Below are 16,623 nucleotides of genomic sequence, written 5' to 3'. Positions count from 1 at the left end.
GCATTTTTTGAATGTAATCCTATCTTCAAATTTGAACTCCATAATTTACATTGACAATTAACTTTGTTCAGGGCAGGGTCGACGTCCGCCGCCTTGCGTTCCAAGCGGGCAGTCGATACGCCCGGCGACGCTTTGACTTTCTAACTTAGTTTTGCGGTTGACTTTGTTCCATACTCACAGTCAACTATTCTTCTCAGTATCGCGTTTCCACGTCCTCCGACGACGGCACGCAGCTACGGCGAAGACGCGCCTTGACATTTTAAAATGGTCAGTTGGTGATCGATCGCCGAAAGAACCGATCGAAGGAGTCAACGCAGAAGCCTCGTCCAACCAATCCTTCTCTCGGACGGTGCTACAAGACAAATGAACAGGATCCACAACACAGCTGTTGCGCCACCGTTTCCAACCTGGATCCTCTAGTTAATTAATCGATCCTCGGCTAATGTAATGATTCAGTAAGTGCTCAGCTTCAATGCAAACAAAACAAATTACTATTCTGGATCGGATCCGTCTAAAATGATCATCTCAATGATTGATGAGATAGAGACGTCCTGTCGAATTATGAAGGATCACTGTTACTTGCATGGTGGATGAGCTTTCAATCACTCCTATTGTACCTGACTCGTACTAAGGATCGATCCTTGTTGATAAGCTTGGCTGCTCGTAGAACATGTTCATGAACTTTTGATGAACGAACCGACACTGGATAATTAAATGCACAGAAGCACTCAGTTGAGAAATCTGATGTGAGAAGAAATAGAAATGGAAAAAGGGAAATGTTGATGGAAATGTCGATACTGCATTGCAGATTTGCAGTGCATGATCGCACACGTGTTTAGAAAATGATTGAATATTTTCCACTTTCATCTACTCTTCTCCTACCTGCTGCTATTTGAACACCATCGGCTATCATCATCTGTACCTGATGCTTCGAGCAAGGAAGAACTCCATGATCGCCTCATCATCACCTTCCTCTTCCACACACTAGATATTTGGAGTTCTTCAAGACAGAATCGCCAAGGTGAGGTTTATTCACCTTTTTGGTGTTACTCCGATTCCTTTTTCTCAGATCGATGGGTTTGTTGGACAAAGTTTCAAACTTTTTTTTTTTTGTTGGGCAGAGGATCGATCCACACCTAAACAAGAACATCCTTCCTCCAAGTAGCAGACATGGGCATGACATTCTCCTTCCCTATTGCTTGCTATGCGGCCATCAATGGTGGTTTGGAAGCTATCCTCAGTTTAGGCGACAATGCCAGCTTCAACGGCCGAGACTTGGAGTCTTCTGTTCATGGCAAGTTACTACTCCAAGGATCAATGAGCCTCAATGGAAGAGAGATGCATCCTCCTCCTGAGCCAGACAGATTCATCAAGCCACAAGATCCCGAAATCAAAAGGCCTGGCCATTTGAGGAAGAGGTCCCTGGACTCCATCCTGGTCCAATCCGGCAGCCCCAAGCATGAGGCTGCTGTGAAGCTACAGAAGGTCTACAAGAGCTTTAGGACAAGGCGACAGCTCGCAGACTGCGCCGTCCTCGTCGAGCAGCGCTGGTGTGACCTTAATTCTGGCCGCTCAGTTTCTCCAATTACATCGTCGTCGAACTTGTTTCACCTCGCTAACGATGCGAGATTTATTTATGCACATTTCAGGTGGAAGTTGCTAGATTTTGCACTGCTCAGGCGGAGTTCGGTGTCGTTTTTCGACATCGAGAAGCAAGAGTCTGCGGTTTCGCGATGGTCCAGGGCGAAATCCAGAGCTGCTAAGGTTTCTTTTTTTGCTCTAGCAGCATCTTTCAATCATCTTGTTACTGAGATCGTTTGATGTTGAGCTTTGTACTCTTGCTTTTCAGGTAGGGAAAGGTTTGTCCAAGGATGAGAAAGCTCAGAAACTTGCTTTGCAGCATTGGCTCGAGGCAGTAAGTGCCAAACATGTTCCTTTTATTGCTCGAGGAATTCTCTCACTTATTCATTGCAAATTACAGATCGATCCGAGACACCGTTACGGTCACAATCTCCAATTCTACTATGATCGTTGGCTGCAGTGCGAGAGCATGCAACCCTTCTTCTACTGGTTAGATTGTCTGATCAACCTCTGTTCAAATGGGACGACTGATCAGATACAGTAATCTGACAAAACTATTTCTGATCAATAGGCTTGATGTCGGAGAAGGAAAGGAGGTCAACCTCGAGCAGCAATGCACGCGATCGAAGCTTCAACAACAATGCATCAAGTATCTTGGCCCTGTAAGAACTCTCTCTCTCTCTCTCTCTCTCTCTCTGCAAGCATACAATGCAAGTATCTTTGCTGTGTGCATGTCTGAGCATGCTTACTTGATTCTGCAGAAGGAAAGGGAAGCCTATGAAGTTATCATCGACGACGACGACGGAAAATTCTTATACAGACAGAGTAGGCAAGTGTTAGACACAAGTGATGGTCCAAAAGGTGCTAAGTGGATCTTCGTCTTGAGCACATCGAAGAAATTATATGTTGCTCAGGTGAATCTCACAATTCACACACAATTTGTTGTTTATCTGCGTGTGGATTTACGATCTTCCTGTGTTAAAAATTGCAGAAGAAAAAAGGAACGTTTCAGCACTCTAGTTTTCTTGCCGGCGGAGCTACTTCGGCTGCCGGCCAATTGGTAGTAGAAAATGGAATCCTGAAGGTATAGAACTTTGTGGCTTAGTTTGAGTTTCAGTTGGAAGTTTTTTTCGATTTCACTGATCTTGCCTCGTCTTGCAGGCTGTGTGGCCTCATAGCGGCCATTACCGCCCGACGGAGAAGAACTTCCAGGAGTTCATGAGCTTTCTTGAAGAAAACAATGTGGATCTTACTGATGTGAAGGTGAGCAAGTCACTGTTACCTATTTGTTATACTTAAAAAGGCAACACCACGCAAGTAAGCAGGAATCAAATTTCTGGTTGTTCTTGTTCTTGATTTATACAGAGAAGTCCAACTGAAGAGGATGGAGTCGATTCACCTCAAGCTTCGTTTGGGCAATTAAACATCGATTCTTCGAAGCCGATGATTGATGGAAACGACAAAGAGAGTACTGAAGAAGAGACAGATGAGGACGCTTCTCGTACTGAGAGTGAACAAACCTCCATACCATCAGAGTTGATTCTTCGAAGGATAAATTCGAAAAAGGTAATTAAATCGTATCAGCTGGGGAAGAAGCTCTCCTGCAAGTGGACAACCGGCGCAGGGCCGCGGATCGGCTGCGTGCGGGATTATCCGTCGGAGCTTCAATTCCAAGCCTTGGAGGAAGTAAATCTTTCGCCGAGAAGCCCCAGAAACTCAAGATTTCGTTCGCCGGGCCTCCAAGCGCCCAACCGATGAAACATCCTTGCAGAAGGAATTCTAGATGTTGAACAACAAAAATTATAAGAATTCAATTCATTTATTTTGTAGTCTCTAGAGATCTTTAATTGATGTGGCGGATCCTGTTTAGTCTTACATATCAGAAATGGTTAGGAACGAACCGATGTGTCAAATCAGAAGGTCAATGGTCAACATAGAGTAGATTGTCTCTTTGAGTTCCACTCGGTCCATCCTCACTTGAACCATCTAGATGATAGGTCCCTTGGTTATCCTGATTTGGATCATCTCGATCTCTCGGCCATTTCAGTCACTGATAATCTATATCCTCTTGGTCATTTCAATTTAGATTATCTCAGTCCCTCGATCATCTCGACTACTTGCCTACTCGCCCACTCCGAACTGGATCATCTCGATCCCTTGATCATCCCGACCTGGACCATCTTCAGTTTCTCAGTCATCTCGGTCCCTCGGTTGTCTCGACCTGGACCATCTCGATCCCTCGGTCATCTCGGTCACTCGCCCATTCCGACCTGTATTAGCTCGGCCTCTTGGCCATCTCGACTCAAGCCGTCTCGCTCTATCGGCCATTCTAGCTCACCTCTTTTCGGTCTCTTAACCTCTCGGCCACTCAACCAATCCACCTTTTGATCATCTCGGCCACTCAACTAATCAGCAGCTTGACAACCTGGCTCTCGGATGAATCAGCTCCTCCACCACTCATCCTCTGCAAATCTCTCAGCCAAATGACCCCTCGGCCTGCTCGGTCTCCACACCTCATCTTAGCCATCGCCATCTACAGAAACTGTCAAAATCCTCCAAGTGTGCGAATCTTGCCAAGGGGGTCAGGGCGGTTATGAAGTTATTAGGTTTAGTTCCCTGGATTCCCTCGTGCAAACACATATAATCAACAACCGTTGAGCCATAGATCGGCTCCGAGATTTGAAGACTTGGTCCCCTAGATGCCTCATGTCGGAGCCCCCTATCAGCAATCGTCAAAACTTGTCCCTTTGGCCCCGACAGAGGTTTGCCCCAGATCGATGTGGATATTCCTTATCATAAGTATATAAATTCCCTCGTAGATATAAAAGACATCTTTAAGTTCAACAACTTTACATACACTTTCTTCTTTCTCTTTCTCTATCAATATTGACTTGAGCGTCGGAATGGTTTGTCGAAAATCTCTTGCACCCAATTAATCTTATTCGTTTAGTTTCTCTTCATGTTCTCCATCGGTGAAAATAATAATTAGTGAGTTAAAAATTTATTGATCTGATGATTTAACCATCCACGACATCTCGCCGAAACAATAATCTCACACATTTTCAAGAGCCAAATTAAACTGAAATTTCTGCTCGACCAGTCTGCCGTACGGAGTTGGTAAATTGAATTACGGAGCTAGTAAGTACTACCGTGGTACCAGTGCTTACATCCAGAATATCAACATCACAAAATATATGCCGAAAGAAACCTAATCAAGATATCTTAACAAACAAAAGACCACTGATTGCATGGTCCAGTGATGCAATCTGAATGTAAGGCGGAGGCGCGCCGCCCTCCGCCGTTCTTTTCGCCAGGAAACTTCCTGCCACCTTCCTCTTTCTCCAATCGGCAGTGCCTTCTGAAACAGAGCGATCCGATGCCTTGTTTTTAGTTAGCAGTCCTTTCGCTTTCCAATGATACGTACACGTCGCAGAGACGTGATCCTATCTGTCTATTTTGCTCTTTCAGTTTCACTCATTTAGCTTCTTATCGTATTTTTGTGCACAAAGGAAGGTTCACGGAAGCTTCTCTCTTCGATCGGTTGCGGATCACCGCGAGTGACCCATGGAATCGCGTCTTCATGCGTATCATAAAATGAATGTCAATCATCAAAGACTTAATCATCACAACCACATATATAAGAGCTTCAGATTTTTGCAGAGGTTGTCAGATACGACGATGAGATATTAGAGAAGAGTTTTTGATTAATGTTGTATGATTTGGGTTAATTGTCCATTAAATTTAACCATGAGACGGCACGCAAGAAATCAGTTGAGAGATAGATACCACGATTGAGGCAGAGGCCACCGGACAAGCGTTTCCTGTTCCGCGATTGCTACAACTGCCCATAACGACAACCCGGCGAAGCTTCCCGGAAACCTCTGGCTTTTGTCCCAGTGCACAGGCCGTTTGATTGCCATGCATCATGCATGCGTACTCTGGCATGCTCGTCTCCGCAGCAGTAGCGTGTATTATCGATCGGAGTGGGTTCTCGTATATAAATAGAGTGATCGAGTGCAGTCACAGTTATTCAGTGATTAATAGAGTGAGATTCATGGCGGCACTGGAAGCCGGGGATTACCTTAAATTGGGCGGCGGCGGCGGCGGCGGCGGCGGCCGCGGCCGGGGGAAGGAGAATAATCAAGGAAGTGCACGGCCGCACAGCACACAACATGTCGTCGTCGTCGCTGCGGAAGAAGTCGGACCTTACGCTGCTGTCCAAGGTGCGCTGCGTGCTGCTAAGGGACCTGCTCGCCAACTTGCAGGAGATCTTCCTCGGCACCAAGCTCTTCGTCCTCTTCCTCGCCATCCCCCTCGCCATCGCCGCCAACTACTGCCATTTCGGACGTGTACGTATATATACACGTATACTTTTAATGAACATTGTAAGGAATTGATTGTGTAAGTGGTACGTGTTCGACAAAATGCCTCAGCGGGATTCATATTTTGCTGTGTTGAAACTGAACAAGAAATGATAATCAACTTTGTTTAATTTCGTTGACGTGAAATCAAATGTATAATTTGGAAATTTCTAAACAGGAATGGCTGTTTGCTTTGAGCTTGCTTGGTCTCACTCCACTTGCCGAGCGTGTCAGCTTCCTCACAGAGTACTACATATAAGCTCTCTCATACTTATCGTACTTCAGTTATTCTTTCTCGATTGCTTAATCTTTATCTTGATTCTAAATATACAATTAACTTCGTTCGTTTCTCAATTGACTTTGGCAGGCAGATATCATTTTATACTGGTCCTACTGGTAATGCAGTGAATAATTTGCCTTGATTAACGAAGGTGTATTTGTATATTTTATTTTTGAGCTGTTTCTGTTCTTGATGCCACAGTGGGTGGACTGTTGAATGCAACATGTGGGAATGTCACAGAGCTGATCATTGCTATCTTTGCCTTGCAAAAAGGGAAGATTGAAGTCCTGAAATATTCCTTGCTTGGATCTATCCTATCCAATCTTTTACTTGTACTTGGGTCCTCTCTCTTCTCTGGTGGCTTGGCCAACCTACACTCGGAGCAACTGTTTGATCGAGTAAGCGTTTAGAGGTTAATTACTTGCTACCACACTTCACCTTGATCAATCGATTATCTTTCCATTAATTGCTTATAATTATACATGCAGAAGCAAGCTGATGTGAACACTGCTCTTCTGCTCTTGGGTGCACTTTGCCACAGCCTGCTGTTGTTGTTCCGATATGCGCCCAAGTCAGGAGGGCACACCGCCGGCAGCACAGCTCTTGCACTGGCTTTGTCGAGAGCTTGCAGCATCATCATGCTCTTTGGCTACGTTGCTTACCTCTTCTTCCAGCTCAAGACCCACAGCCAATTATTTGAAACACAAAAGGTGATGATAGTAGTATCAAATGGATTGGTGCTTTGAACAATAGTAGAGTACTCAATCATAAATTGTGTTCTCTTTGAGTGAATTGCAGGAGGAGGACGACGACAATGATGATGTGGTAACTGAAGATCAGCCAGTGATTGGACTTGCAAGCGCAATGACTTGGTTGGTGGGCATGGCCATTGTGATCACCCTGCTGTCTGAATTTGTTGTTGAAACTATTGAGGTATAATTAATTTTTAACCTCTTCAATATGTTTTAATTACATCATGCTCCAATCTTTTCATTTAGAGCTCTACCATATATATTTAGGTTGCTTCAGATTCATGGGGTCTATCTGTGAGCTTCATCAGCATCATCTTGCTCCCAATTGTTGGAAATGCAGCAGAACATGCTGGTGCCATCATTTTTGCTTTCAAGAACAAGCTGGTAGAGAACCTTTACTCATCACTGTATAATTTGACTATTTGATTGTGTATATATATATATATATATAAGCACAGATTAAGGTAATCTGTTGAACTGTGACAGGATATTACCCTTGGTGTTTCCCTTGGTTCAGCAACTCAGATATCCATGTTTGTGGTAAGGAGATTGAATTAACATGAAGTAGCACTAAAATAAGTAGTCTATATAATAAGGCTTTAATTTACATCTCGTAGGTTCCTCTAACTATTATTGTGGCCTGGATAATGGGAATCGAGATGGATCTTGATCTTGGTATGTTAGGAACTGGTTCATTGCTCATGGCAATTCTAGTTGTAGCCTTCGCTTTACAGGTAACTTGCAGCTATCCTTTCATAAAAATGCATGGATTCAGCCAAAAAGGATGGAACTTTTGTAGGAATCATAATGTTCATGAATTAAGGGCACTTTAACAGGATGGAAGCTCACACTACTTGAAGGGTCTTGCTCCACTGCTATGCTACCTGGCAATTGGTGCATGCTTCTTTGTTCTAAACTCCCCATCAAATGAGTAAGAGTCAAGAAATAAGAAATTATATATATATATATATATATATATATATATATATATATATATATACCTCATCCAGGTTAATTAATTTCTTCAAAGAAGAGCTCATGATGGGAAATGGCTACTCTTTGCATGAAGAAGCATAATGTTTCTGCAACTCTTCCTCCTTGAGGCTTTTCTTGGAGTGGTTCATGTGTTTGCATAGGTTGATGCTCTGTAAATTTAATTATGGCCTTAAATTGTTCAATTGTTTTTGTATTTTTGAACTTCATTGTGTTAAATAAAATTTCAACTAATTATATAATATTTAATTTAATTTATACCACTTAATTCATCTTTAATTTAGCCTTGCTAGCACATTCATATTTATTACCATTGTTTCTTCTTCCTCTTCTCCTATTTTCTTAGCAAGTCAACAATGGAGTTTTTCATGACGAAGACATAGTTTCCTCGAGTATATATTATCATTGTTGTCGGTGCACCCGACACACCACAACAAAAACACACCGAGAGCAAGATTCCATATATATAATTTGCAGCACGCAGTCTGTTCCTACTCTGTCTCAGCAAATCTGTCCTTGCTGTACTGATCACTACTACTTGGAAATTATACAAAATCCATCTTTTTCAGAGCCAGATCAAAATGGAACCTGAGTCCTCTTGCTTGTTGATTATGCTAAGCAAGATAAAAAATCAGTAAACAATTGTACGTATAAATAATCACTGACTCCGCCATCCGCGGCGCAGAAAACGCGTAGAGCCGTCGCCGATAAGGAACAGTTTAGTTGTAGTGGAGATGGGGTCATGGGGTTGAGGAAAAGGTGGAGTAAAGAGATAGAGGAAGCATCCACGATGTATCCCCGCCGGGAATGGCGCGCTGTACTTTCTTCGAAGTTACTGGATTACAGTGTGAACAATGAGAGATTAGAGAAACAATGAGAACAGAGGCCATTTTACTTTGGTTCTTCACTGTTGCATAGATTTACCTGGCGATCTACCGCCTGTGGCCACCGGGAAAGAAGAAATAGTTAATTTTGTCTTGGAAAGCAGATTTCTTGCTTGGATCTCAAGCCTTGTGTGTATGTGAAGGACCACTAGGCCTCCTTTTCAATGTCCGATTGCACTCACGCTGCTTGTTCACAAGCAATTAGGTTCGTACGTCATTCATGCAACGATTAGTGGCGTTGCCAACCAAGTTGCTCGCCATGAACTCGCAGCGTCGCTCGTTGAGTAGAACTTGCCGGTGGCAGTTTGTTCAGAACTCAGAAGAGGACAGGACGCACCAAACGTGCATGATGGTACTGGAGTCCACTGCAGCGTGACAGGCAAAGCCAAAACCCACCGACGAGACAGATCCATTACTCGCGCACTTGAAGATTTACCGTCTTCCATAACCGCTCTCATTCAAGAGTGTCGGCCAGCCTTCAAGAACTAATCTTTACCGGATCTGCTCAATCCCGACCTAACACGGCCATGGAGGATGGGCAGCAAGAAACGCGCTTATTTATTGCTTTGTGGGCAAAAAAAGTTGGCGTCTTGCGGCCTCTGATGAGATGAGCTGCACGGTTGGCACTGCCATAGCCCTACACCTTGCCCTTCTGGTGTGAGGAGGTAAAGGGAGATGCCGCACTGCACTCACCTGTTCTTTAACCTTTTTCTTTCGGTTATAAATTATAATGCTCGCCAGCCACCATTCTGACTGCTTTGATCTCGTATAGCTTGCACTGCAGCAGGATTCTCTCCTTGGCATTGTAGAGAGACCACGCCGGTGATCTTTAGCTCTACCCCCTCTGGGAGGAGTGTGAGATCTGAGAGAGTGGAGTGGGATTGAGAATGGTAGTCCAGAGCTCACCACATTTCCTCTCCCCACTCCCCTTCTTCTTCCTCCTCCTGCTTTTCCTCCTTCCCGCGGCGCAATGTGGTGTGACCTATGACAGGAAGGCCATCGTCATCAATGGCCAGCGGAGGATCCTCATCTCAGGCTCCATTCACTACCCCAGAAGCACCCCAGAAGTAGTTTCCCTAAACATCAAAAGCTTCTTTTTTTCCTTGATCTTTTACTAATCTTCTTTTAGGTGACTGTCGTTGAGGATTTCCACCCTAATCTTAGATGCGCATTGTCGATTGTTGATTCTGTGTGGCAGATGTGGGAAGGACTTATACAGAAAGCTAAAGATGGAGGATTGGATGTTATACAGACTTATGTCTTCTGGAACGGCCATGAGCCTTCACCTGGCAGTGTATTTTGCAGATCTCTCTTGCTAATTTCTTGGTTCTTTGTTTGTTGTGCTTCAATTTGAGGGCAAAGTATCAATTTTAGATGGAGCACCTTGAGCCAGTGCAATTTGTTTTCCTTTTTCTGGCAGTATAATTTCGAGGGAAGGTATGATCTGGTTAGGTTTATCAAGACAGTCCAGAAGGTGGGGCTGTATGTCCACCTCCGAATTGGACCTTATGTCTGCGCAGAGTGGAACTTTGGGTACTTCTCTCTCAGATATTTTTGTAAATGACTCATTTTCAATTGATTAAGTTTTACTTGTTCCTCATTTTCGCTTTCCTCGTTTGTTTAGAGGATTTCCAGTTTGGTTGAAATATGTGCCCGGAATCAGCTTCAGAACAGATAATGAACCTTTCAAGGTAAATTCCTTGAACCATAGTCAATCCTCCTATATTGTATCCCTGGTGTTGAATTGTTGTAAGAACAATGTAGTTTTCCCTGTTTGCTTTAAGTTTCAAGGGGGAGATGCTTGTTGGATTTGCCCCATGTCTTACAAGCATATATGATAATTTTCTCTGCAGATGGCTATGCAAGGTTTCACCCAGAAAATTGTTGATATGATGAAGAGTGAATCACTTTTTGCTTCTCAGGGTGGACCGATCATCCTTTCACAGGCTTGTTTCTCATCATGTTTTATTTTCATGGGAAGATTAGGATGATAGGAGATAGAATAATGCTTTACCTTGGAATTTATCAATGCAGATTGAAAATGAGTATGGGCCTGAAAGTAAGGCATTTGGTGCTGCTGGTCATGCATATGTGAACTGGGCTGCGCAAATGGCTGTCGGGTTGGGGACTGGTGTACCATGGGTGATGTGTAAGGAGGAGGATGCTCCTGAACCAGTGGTAAGGGCACAAATTGGTGTTGAGTTGTATTATAGGAAGAATTGTATTCCTTTATCTAATACATTCATTCACCTTATAAGCTTGTGCATGATTTTACGTACTCATTCTAGTTATCTTTGTTAGACTGCATTTGTCTTCTTGTTGATATATGTTTTTGATATGTTTCTGAAGGTTTCTAATGTTTGGAACAGATAAATACATGCAATGGCTTCTATTGTCATAGTTTTACTCCAAATAAGCCTTATAAGCCTACCATGTGGACAGAAGCTTGGAGTGGTTGGTAAGTTGCTAAGCAATTTCACTTTTCCTTTTAAATGTGAGATTTGTACATGGACTATCGTATACACTATGACCATGTCGATAAAGATGAATAATGCTGGGGACTCTCAAAATCCTTCTATGCTACCACTATAGGTTTACAGAATTCGGAGGCACTATCCATCAAAGACCGGTTCAAGATCTTGCATTTGCTGTGGCACGTTTTATACAAAAGGGTGGCTCATTTATAAACTATTACATGGTTGGAACTACAATCCATCTCTCTAAATTATCTTTGCACTTGATGATTCTAAACTGCTATTTTTTTTCCTTTGGTTGCTTATTAAGTACCATGGAGGAACTAATTTCGGGCATACAGCTGGAGGACCCTTCATCACAACCAGTTATGACTATGATGCACCGATTGACGAATATGGTATGATGGAGAAATAACTCTTTTATCTTTCAAGAAGAGTAAGCAAATGATTGAAATATTTGCCAATGATTTTCTGCCTGAGTTGGATAGGATGAACTAAAGACCAATTGCTACATTAGAATGACTATAGGGTCATAGCATACTCACCTGCTCTGTAACCTAAAATCCCTTGCAAAATCCAACTCAATCGTAACATCTGCAGTGTGGCTTTACTAGATAATTGTCTGTCAGGATATTTCACTTATATTTCCACGACTTGTGATTAGCTTTGTTGTTTAGAAGCATTTAAAATAGTTATTTTTCATTTGATATTTGCGATCATAAGCTACATTCTTGTCAGAAATCTGATATTAGCACAATATCTTATTAACGCTAGAGAAAATTAATTTGTCTCAACACTTGAACTACATATAATGTGTTTAAAAAGAAGAAAGATTTAGTATGTGTTACTTGCATCTTCTGATTTTCTGTGACAAAATGGCAGGATTAGTTCGAGAACCAAAGTATGGGCACCTGAAAGAGCTTCACAGAGCCATTAAGTTGTGTGAGCAACCTCTTATTTCTGCTGATCCTACTGTTACTTCTTTGGGAAGCCTCCAAGAGGTTTGTTAGGTTCTAAGTTAGCACTAACTAGAATAAGGTTTCCATGATTTTGGAGATCAAAATGACTCCTCAATGATAATTGATTGCCTTCTTCGAATTTAGGCTCATGTTTTCAGCCCCCAATCTGGAGGATGTGCAGCTTTCCTTGCTAATTATGATACAAATTCCTTTTCAAGAGTAATGTTCAACAACATGCACTACAGCCTCCCACCATGGTCAATCAGCATCTTACCGGACTGCAGAAATGTAGTTTTCAACACTGCAAAAGTAAGCTCAATTATTTTATCGGATGACTTGGATACTATCATAGTTAATCTTACTAATTGGAAAGTGTTTTTGTTGTCAAATTACCACAGGTCGGAGTGCAAACATCTCAAATGCAAATGTACCCAATTAATGCTCAGTCACTCGTGTGGGAGACCTATGATGAGGAGGTGGCCTCGCAGGGAGAAAACTCATTAATTACCTCGACTGGGCTGTTAGAACAGATAAATGTCACTAGGGATACAAGTGACTACTTGTGGTACATCACTAGGTGTGACTTTATGCAACATACCTTTCTCAATTTAAGTATAGATAGATCTATTCTGTCTTATTTTTCTTTGCCTTTCTTCAATGCACTATAATGATCCACTCACTGAATTAATACACTGCTGTGTTATTTTGTTTAGTGTTGATGTCAATCCTGCTGAAAAATTCTTACAACGAGGTCACCGTCCTGTTCTCACCGTTCGATCTGCTGGTCATGCTTTTCATGTCTTTATTAATGGACAACTCTCAGGTATACTAATGTGTTCTTTCAAATACACTGATTGTTTCTTAGAGGCTGTCTATCAAAAAATTAAAACTTTGAATATGGTATGGAAGGTTCTGCTTATGGGACCAGGAAGGATAGGAAGATTAAATTTTCTGGTAATGTCAATCTTCGCGCTGGAACTAATAAAATTGCACTGTTAAGTGTGGCCGTTGGGCTACCAGTAAGTTACTCTTTTGTGTCATTTCTATGAACTATATTTCCAAGACGAGGAATCAAACACTGAACTTCTTTTTTGCACAATTACTTTGGTGAAGAACGCAGGCCCGCATTATGAGTTGTGGAGTACTGGAGTTCTAGGTCCCGTTGTGTTACATGGTTTTGATGGGGGGAATAAGGACCTAACATGGCAGCAATGGTCATATCAGGTTATCACGTTTGCTCATTATAGTTTTCGTTTACGAGCTGAATTTCAAGCATAGTGAAGCAATAAGTTTTTTTGGGTTTCTCCTTTCGTAGGTTGGTCTTAAAGGAGAAGCCATGAATTTGAATTCCTTGGAGGGTGCTTTCTCTGTTGAGTGGATTCAATCCTCATTAGTAGTTCAAAATCAGCAGCCTTTAACATGGTACCGGGTAGGTACATACATCATCATGACTCTTATCTAAAATGATAATTTTCAGCTCCTAAGTTTTCGCGATTACCGTTTGCAGGCGTATTTCGATGCTCCTGATGGGGATGAGCCATTAGCTTTGGATATGGGAAGTATGGGAAAGGGCGAGGTTTGGATAAATGGGCAAAGTATTGGAAGATACTGGACTGCATCTGCTCCTAATGAACATTGCAATTCATGCAGTTATACAGGGACATATCGATCGCCAAAGTGTCAAAGCAATTGCGGCCAACCAACCCAAAGATGGTAATTTTTGGCATGAGAAACAAAAATTTGCATTCTATATTTATTGTTAGGAATGTTTTGTCAATTCCTGTAACAAAATTTTAGTAAGTGTTGGGTGCTAAGTATTTGATATTCAGGTACCATGTGCCACGATCCTGGTTACAGCCATCGAGAAATCTACTAGTAGTATTCGAAGAACTTGGAGGTGATGCAACAAAAATCTCTCTAGTCGAAGAGATCCATCTCCAGTGTGTGTGCTGATGTATCTGAATGGCACCCCATGATAAAAAATTGGGAGATAGAGAGTTATGGCCGGCCTGAAGAACACCACAAGCCCAAGGTCCACCTCCAATGCACTCCGGGACAAGTTATATCAGCCATCAAATTTGCTAGCTATGGAACACCCGTCGGAACATGTGGAAATTTCCAACAGGGAGCATGCCATTCATCAAATTCCTACAGTATTTTGGAAAAGGTCCATCTAAAAGCATTCACCAACTGAGTAGACACAGTTAGTTTGATGCATATATCATACTAAACTTTTCTGCTTTTTGTTTGTTTGTTTGATCTGAACAGAAGTGCATTGGCCAGCAGAGGTGTATGGTTGCCATCTCCACCACCAACTTTGGTGGGGATCCATGCCCAAATGTCATGAAAAGAGTCGCGGTAGAAGCCATATGTTCTGCAGTTGCTCAACCAATGCATTGAGCTTCATAAAGCACAAAGAGGAGGTTCTTAATATCTGGAAACAAGGCTGAGAAAATCTCGGCACAGTTGTAAAGTGTGTGTCGATCCAAATTGCTTCTTTGGATTCTTAGTTGTTTGGCTTGCCGGCTTGCAATTAGAAGTCGGTGCCAGAACAGAAAGCAAGAGGAAAGTAGAGAAAAATCCTCCATCTTCATGCTTGGGTAAAGGTCTGTTCTTTTTAGTATGGTAGTGAAGTAAGTCATCTTCATGTGATTGGTGCAGTTGCAGGAATTCAAATGCCTTGTTGCTGCCATTAGCATTCTTCTAGATTTTGATCAGTACAAAACTGATTGCAAAAATTCAATAAGTGATGTTGTCTGCTGCTGTCTTTATCTTGTTCTTGGATGGCATGTCTTGTAAAGAATTGTGTGGCAATGAGAACCTTTTCTTACATGTTCCTCTTCTTGTTGTCTGCTTAACTGTTAAAAAATATTAAATGATGATGTTTTGGAATGAATGTCCCAACATATAATTGAGAACAGTGCTACTGGTGTTGGATTATACAATCCCAGCGATTTTATTAATTTAAAGTACAATAATTCCATTACACGAACAGTGTCAATGGCCTTGGGTGACATCCATGATTCAACTAATATACAACACTTGACATGTTTTGCCCTTTAGATTACACAAAAATATGCTGATATCTTTATAACAAACTACCCTATGATTCCACCAAATAGCCACCTCTTTATGTTTCATTGTATACCATGACTGCGCTCACTGTCCCCTATAAGCTAGAAAACAATGCCTGAAAGCATCATTAGAAAAAATTATTCTGGTTCAGCATTCCAATAGCAATCATAGCCAATGTAAATCTATCTATGATACGAAATCATGTAGTAGATACGTTGATCCAAATCTTTGCGGTTGGTCGGTCGGTCCCTGACATTTGAATAATCAAAGGCATCTGTATCTAGCCGAGGTGGAGGGCGGTGCCATAAACATCGTTCCCTCTCAATGCGAGCAAGCTCTGATGATTGTCTGATATAGGAAGGCCTACATCGCACTGCTGCAGCCCGAGTGTAAGTGACACCCCACTGTTTCCATACTCACCTAACTCGGCCATCTGATATGTGAAAAACCTCCCGCTTTGATCTGCGTTGGCAGTAGCATCTTGTAAAGAACTCGAATCACTGTTCTTTATATTCATGTTAGAGACTTGTGTAATTGATTCATTCTGAAAAGCAGTAGCTGACTCGGTCACTGGAATGAGACGGGGCTTTGAATCACCTATCTGGCTTGTTTGGCATCTATTAGCATTTGCATTTTTTGGCTCTTCATGATCCCCAGAGGACTGAATGTCTTCCTTTGCTTTTGTTGGATTTTCTGAAGAAGAGTTTGAGTCGATCTCAATGTCACCAAACTCTTCTTTGTGCATGTCTTCAATCATTGGCTTCCAAAGGCGAACGCGTGCATTTATGAACCAGTTTGCAACCTGGACAAGTTAAAGTAGGATCAATTACACCTTAAAGTCTTCTAGCATGAAATGAGCAAGGAGTTCCATTATTAAATGCTATTGCAACATAGACAAAAATGCACATCATGTGAATAGAATAGGTTATGCAATCCAAAGATCATATTGGAATCAAGAATGGATTAGCATCCATAAATATACAATGACCTAATACATAGCATAGAATCACTAACAATCAACTCTCAATGCCAAAACATAAGCTACATGATCAGGAATCATTTTAAAAATCTGATCCTACAAACTAATCTTATGCTAAACAGAACAAGAGAGGACCACAAAAAGTCTCAACAGAAAATTACAAGGTGAAAGAAAGATTCCCTTTAAGACATTTTTTATCCTGATGTCATTAGTGCTAAGGGAGAGGCACGCAAACAAAATCATGGCTCACATTAATACCTGACTTCTGGATAAACCTGTCTGTCG

General features: G+C 42.0%; 4 protein-coding genes across 4 annotated transcripts in view; 3 read left to right on the top strand and 1 right to left on the bottom strand.

The window, feature by feature from the left end:
* Window positions 1–938: 938 nt before the first annotated feature.
* Window positions 939–3,339, top strand: LOC141837534 (IQ domain-containing protein IQM2-like). The gene is made up of 10 exons (XM_074724913.1): window positions 939–1,021; window positions 1,122–1,550; window positions 1,650–1,764; window positions 1,850–1,915; window positions 1,982–2,070; window positions 2,153–2,243; window positions 2,343–2,495; window positions 2,573–2,665; window positions 2,743–2,844; window positions 2,947–3,339. The coding sequence occupies exons 2-10, from the start codon at window positions 1,171–1,173 to the stop codon at window positions 3,337–3,339; spliced, it is 1,482 nt and encodes a 493-aa protein (XP_074581014.1). The 5' UTR covers window positions 939–1,021; window positions 1,122–1,170.
* Window positions 3,340–5,620: 2,281 nt separating this feature from the next.
* On the top strand, window positions 5,621–7,946 carry LOC141841362 (vacuolar cation/proton exchanger 3-like). The gene is given in 11 exon segments (XM_074729522.1): window positions 5,621–5,719; window positions 5,721–5,930; window positions 6,121–6,188; window positions 6,310–6,338; window positions 6,424–6,620; window positions 6,711–6,932; window positions 7,021–7,155; window positions 7,242–7,358; window positions 7,461–7,514; window positions 7,592–7,708; window positions 7,811–7,946. Coding segments are annotated over 11 exon segments (1,332 nt in total). The 5' UTR covers window positions 5,621–5,635; the 3' UTR covers window positions 7,910–7,946.
* A 1,157-nt stretch (window positions 7,947–9,103) lies between these two features.
* Window positions 9,104–15,120, top strand: LOC141841361 (beta-galactosidase 5-like). Its single transcript, XM_074729520.1, is given in 21 exon segments — window positions 9,104–9,516; window positions 9,624–9,918; window positions 10,050–10,145; window positions 10,272–10,384; window positions 10,476–10,542; window positions 10,705–10,797; window positions 10,886–11,029; window positions 11,221–11,309; window positions 11,444–11,549; window positions 11,636–11,723; window positions 12,208–12,326; window positions 12,429–12,593; window positions 12,683–12,861; window positions 12,998–13,107; window positions 13,194–13,303; window positions 13,398–13,508; window positions 13,600–13,713; window positions 13,792–13,997; window positions 14,114–14,204; window positions 14,206–14,451; window positions 14,553–15,120. Coding segments are annotated over 20 exon segments (2,559 nt in total). The 5' UTR covers window positions 9,104–9,516; window positions 9,624–9,738; the 3' UTR covers window positions 14,685–15,120.
* Window positions 15,121–15,221: 101 nt separating this feature from the next.
* The window catches only part of LOC141841054 (BEL1-like homeodomain protein 7), a gene marked incomplete in the record, with an annotated part of 3,040 nt that continues 1,638 nt past the window's right edge, over window positions 15,222–16,623 (bottom strand). The window contains 3 exon segments of the mRNA XM_074729178.1: window positions 15,222–15,821; window positions 15,957–16,161; window positions 16,597–16,623. Coding sequence (XP_074585279.1) covers window positions 15,640–15,821; window positions 15,957–16,161; window positions 16,597–16,623 — 414 coding nt within the window.

This window comes from Curcuma longa, chromosome 11 (assembly GCF_044706935.1).
Source record: "Curcuma longa cultivar G26 ecotype Majalengka, Jawa Barat chromosome 11, ITB_CL_G26_1.1, whole genome shotgun sequence".
NCBI lineage: Eukaryota > Viridiplantae > Streptophyta > Magnoliopsida > Zingiberales > Zingiberaceae > Curcuma > Curcuma longa.
Note: the sequence above shows the minus strand (reverse complement) of the source record. Positions and strands in the feature narration are given on the sequence as shown.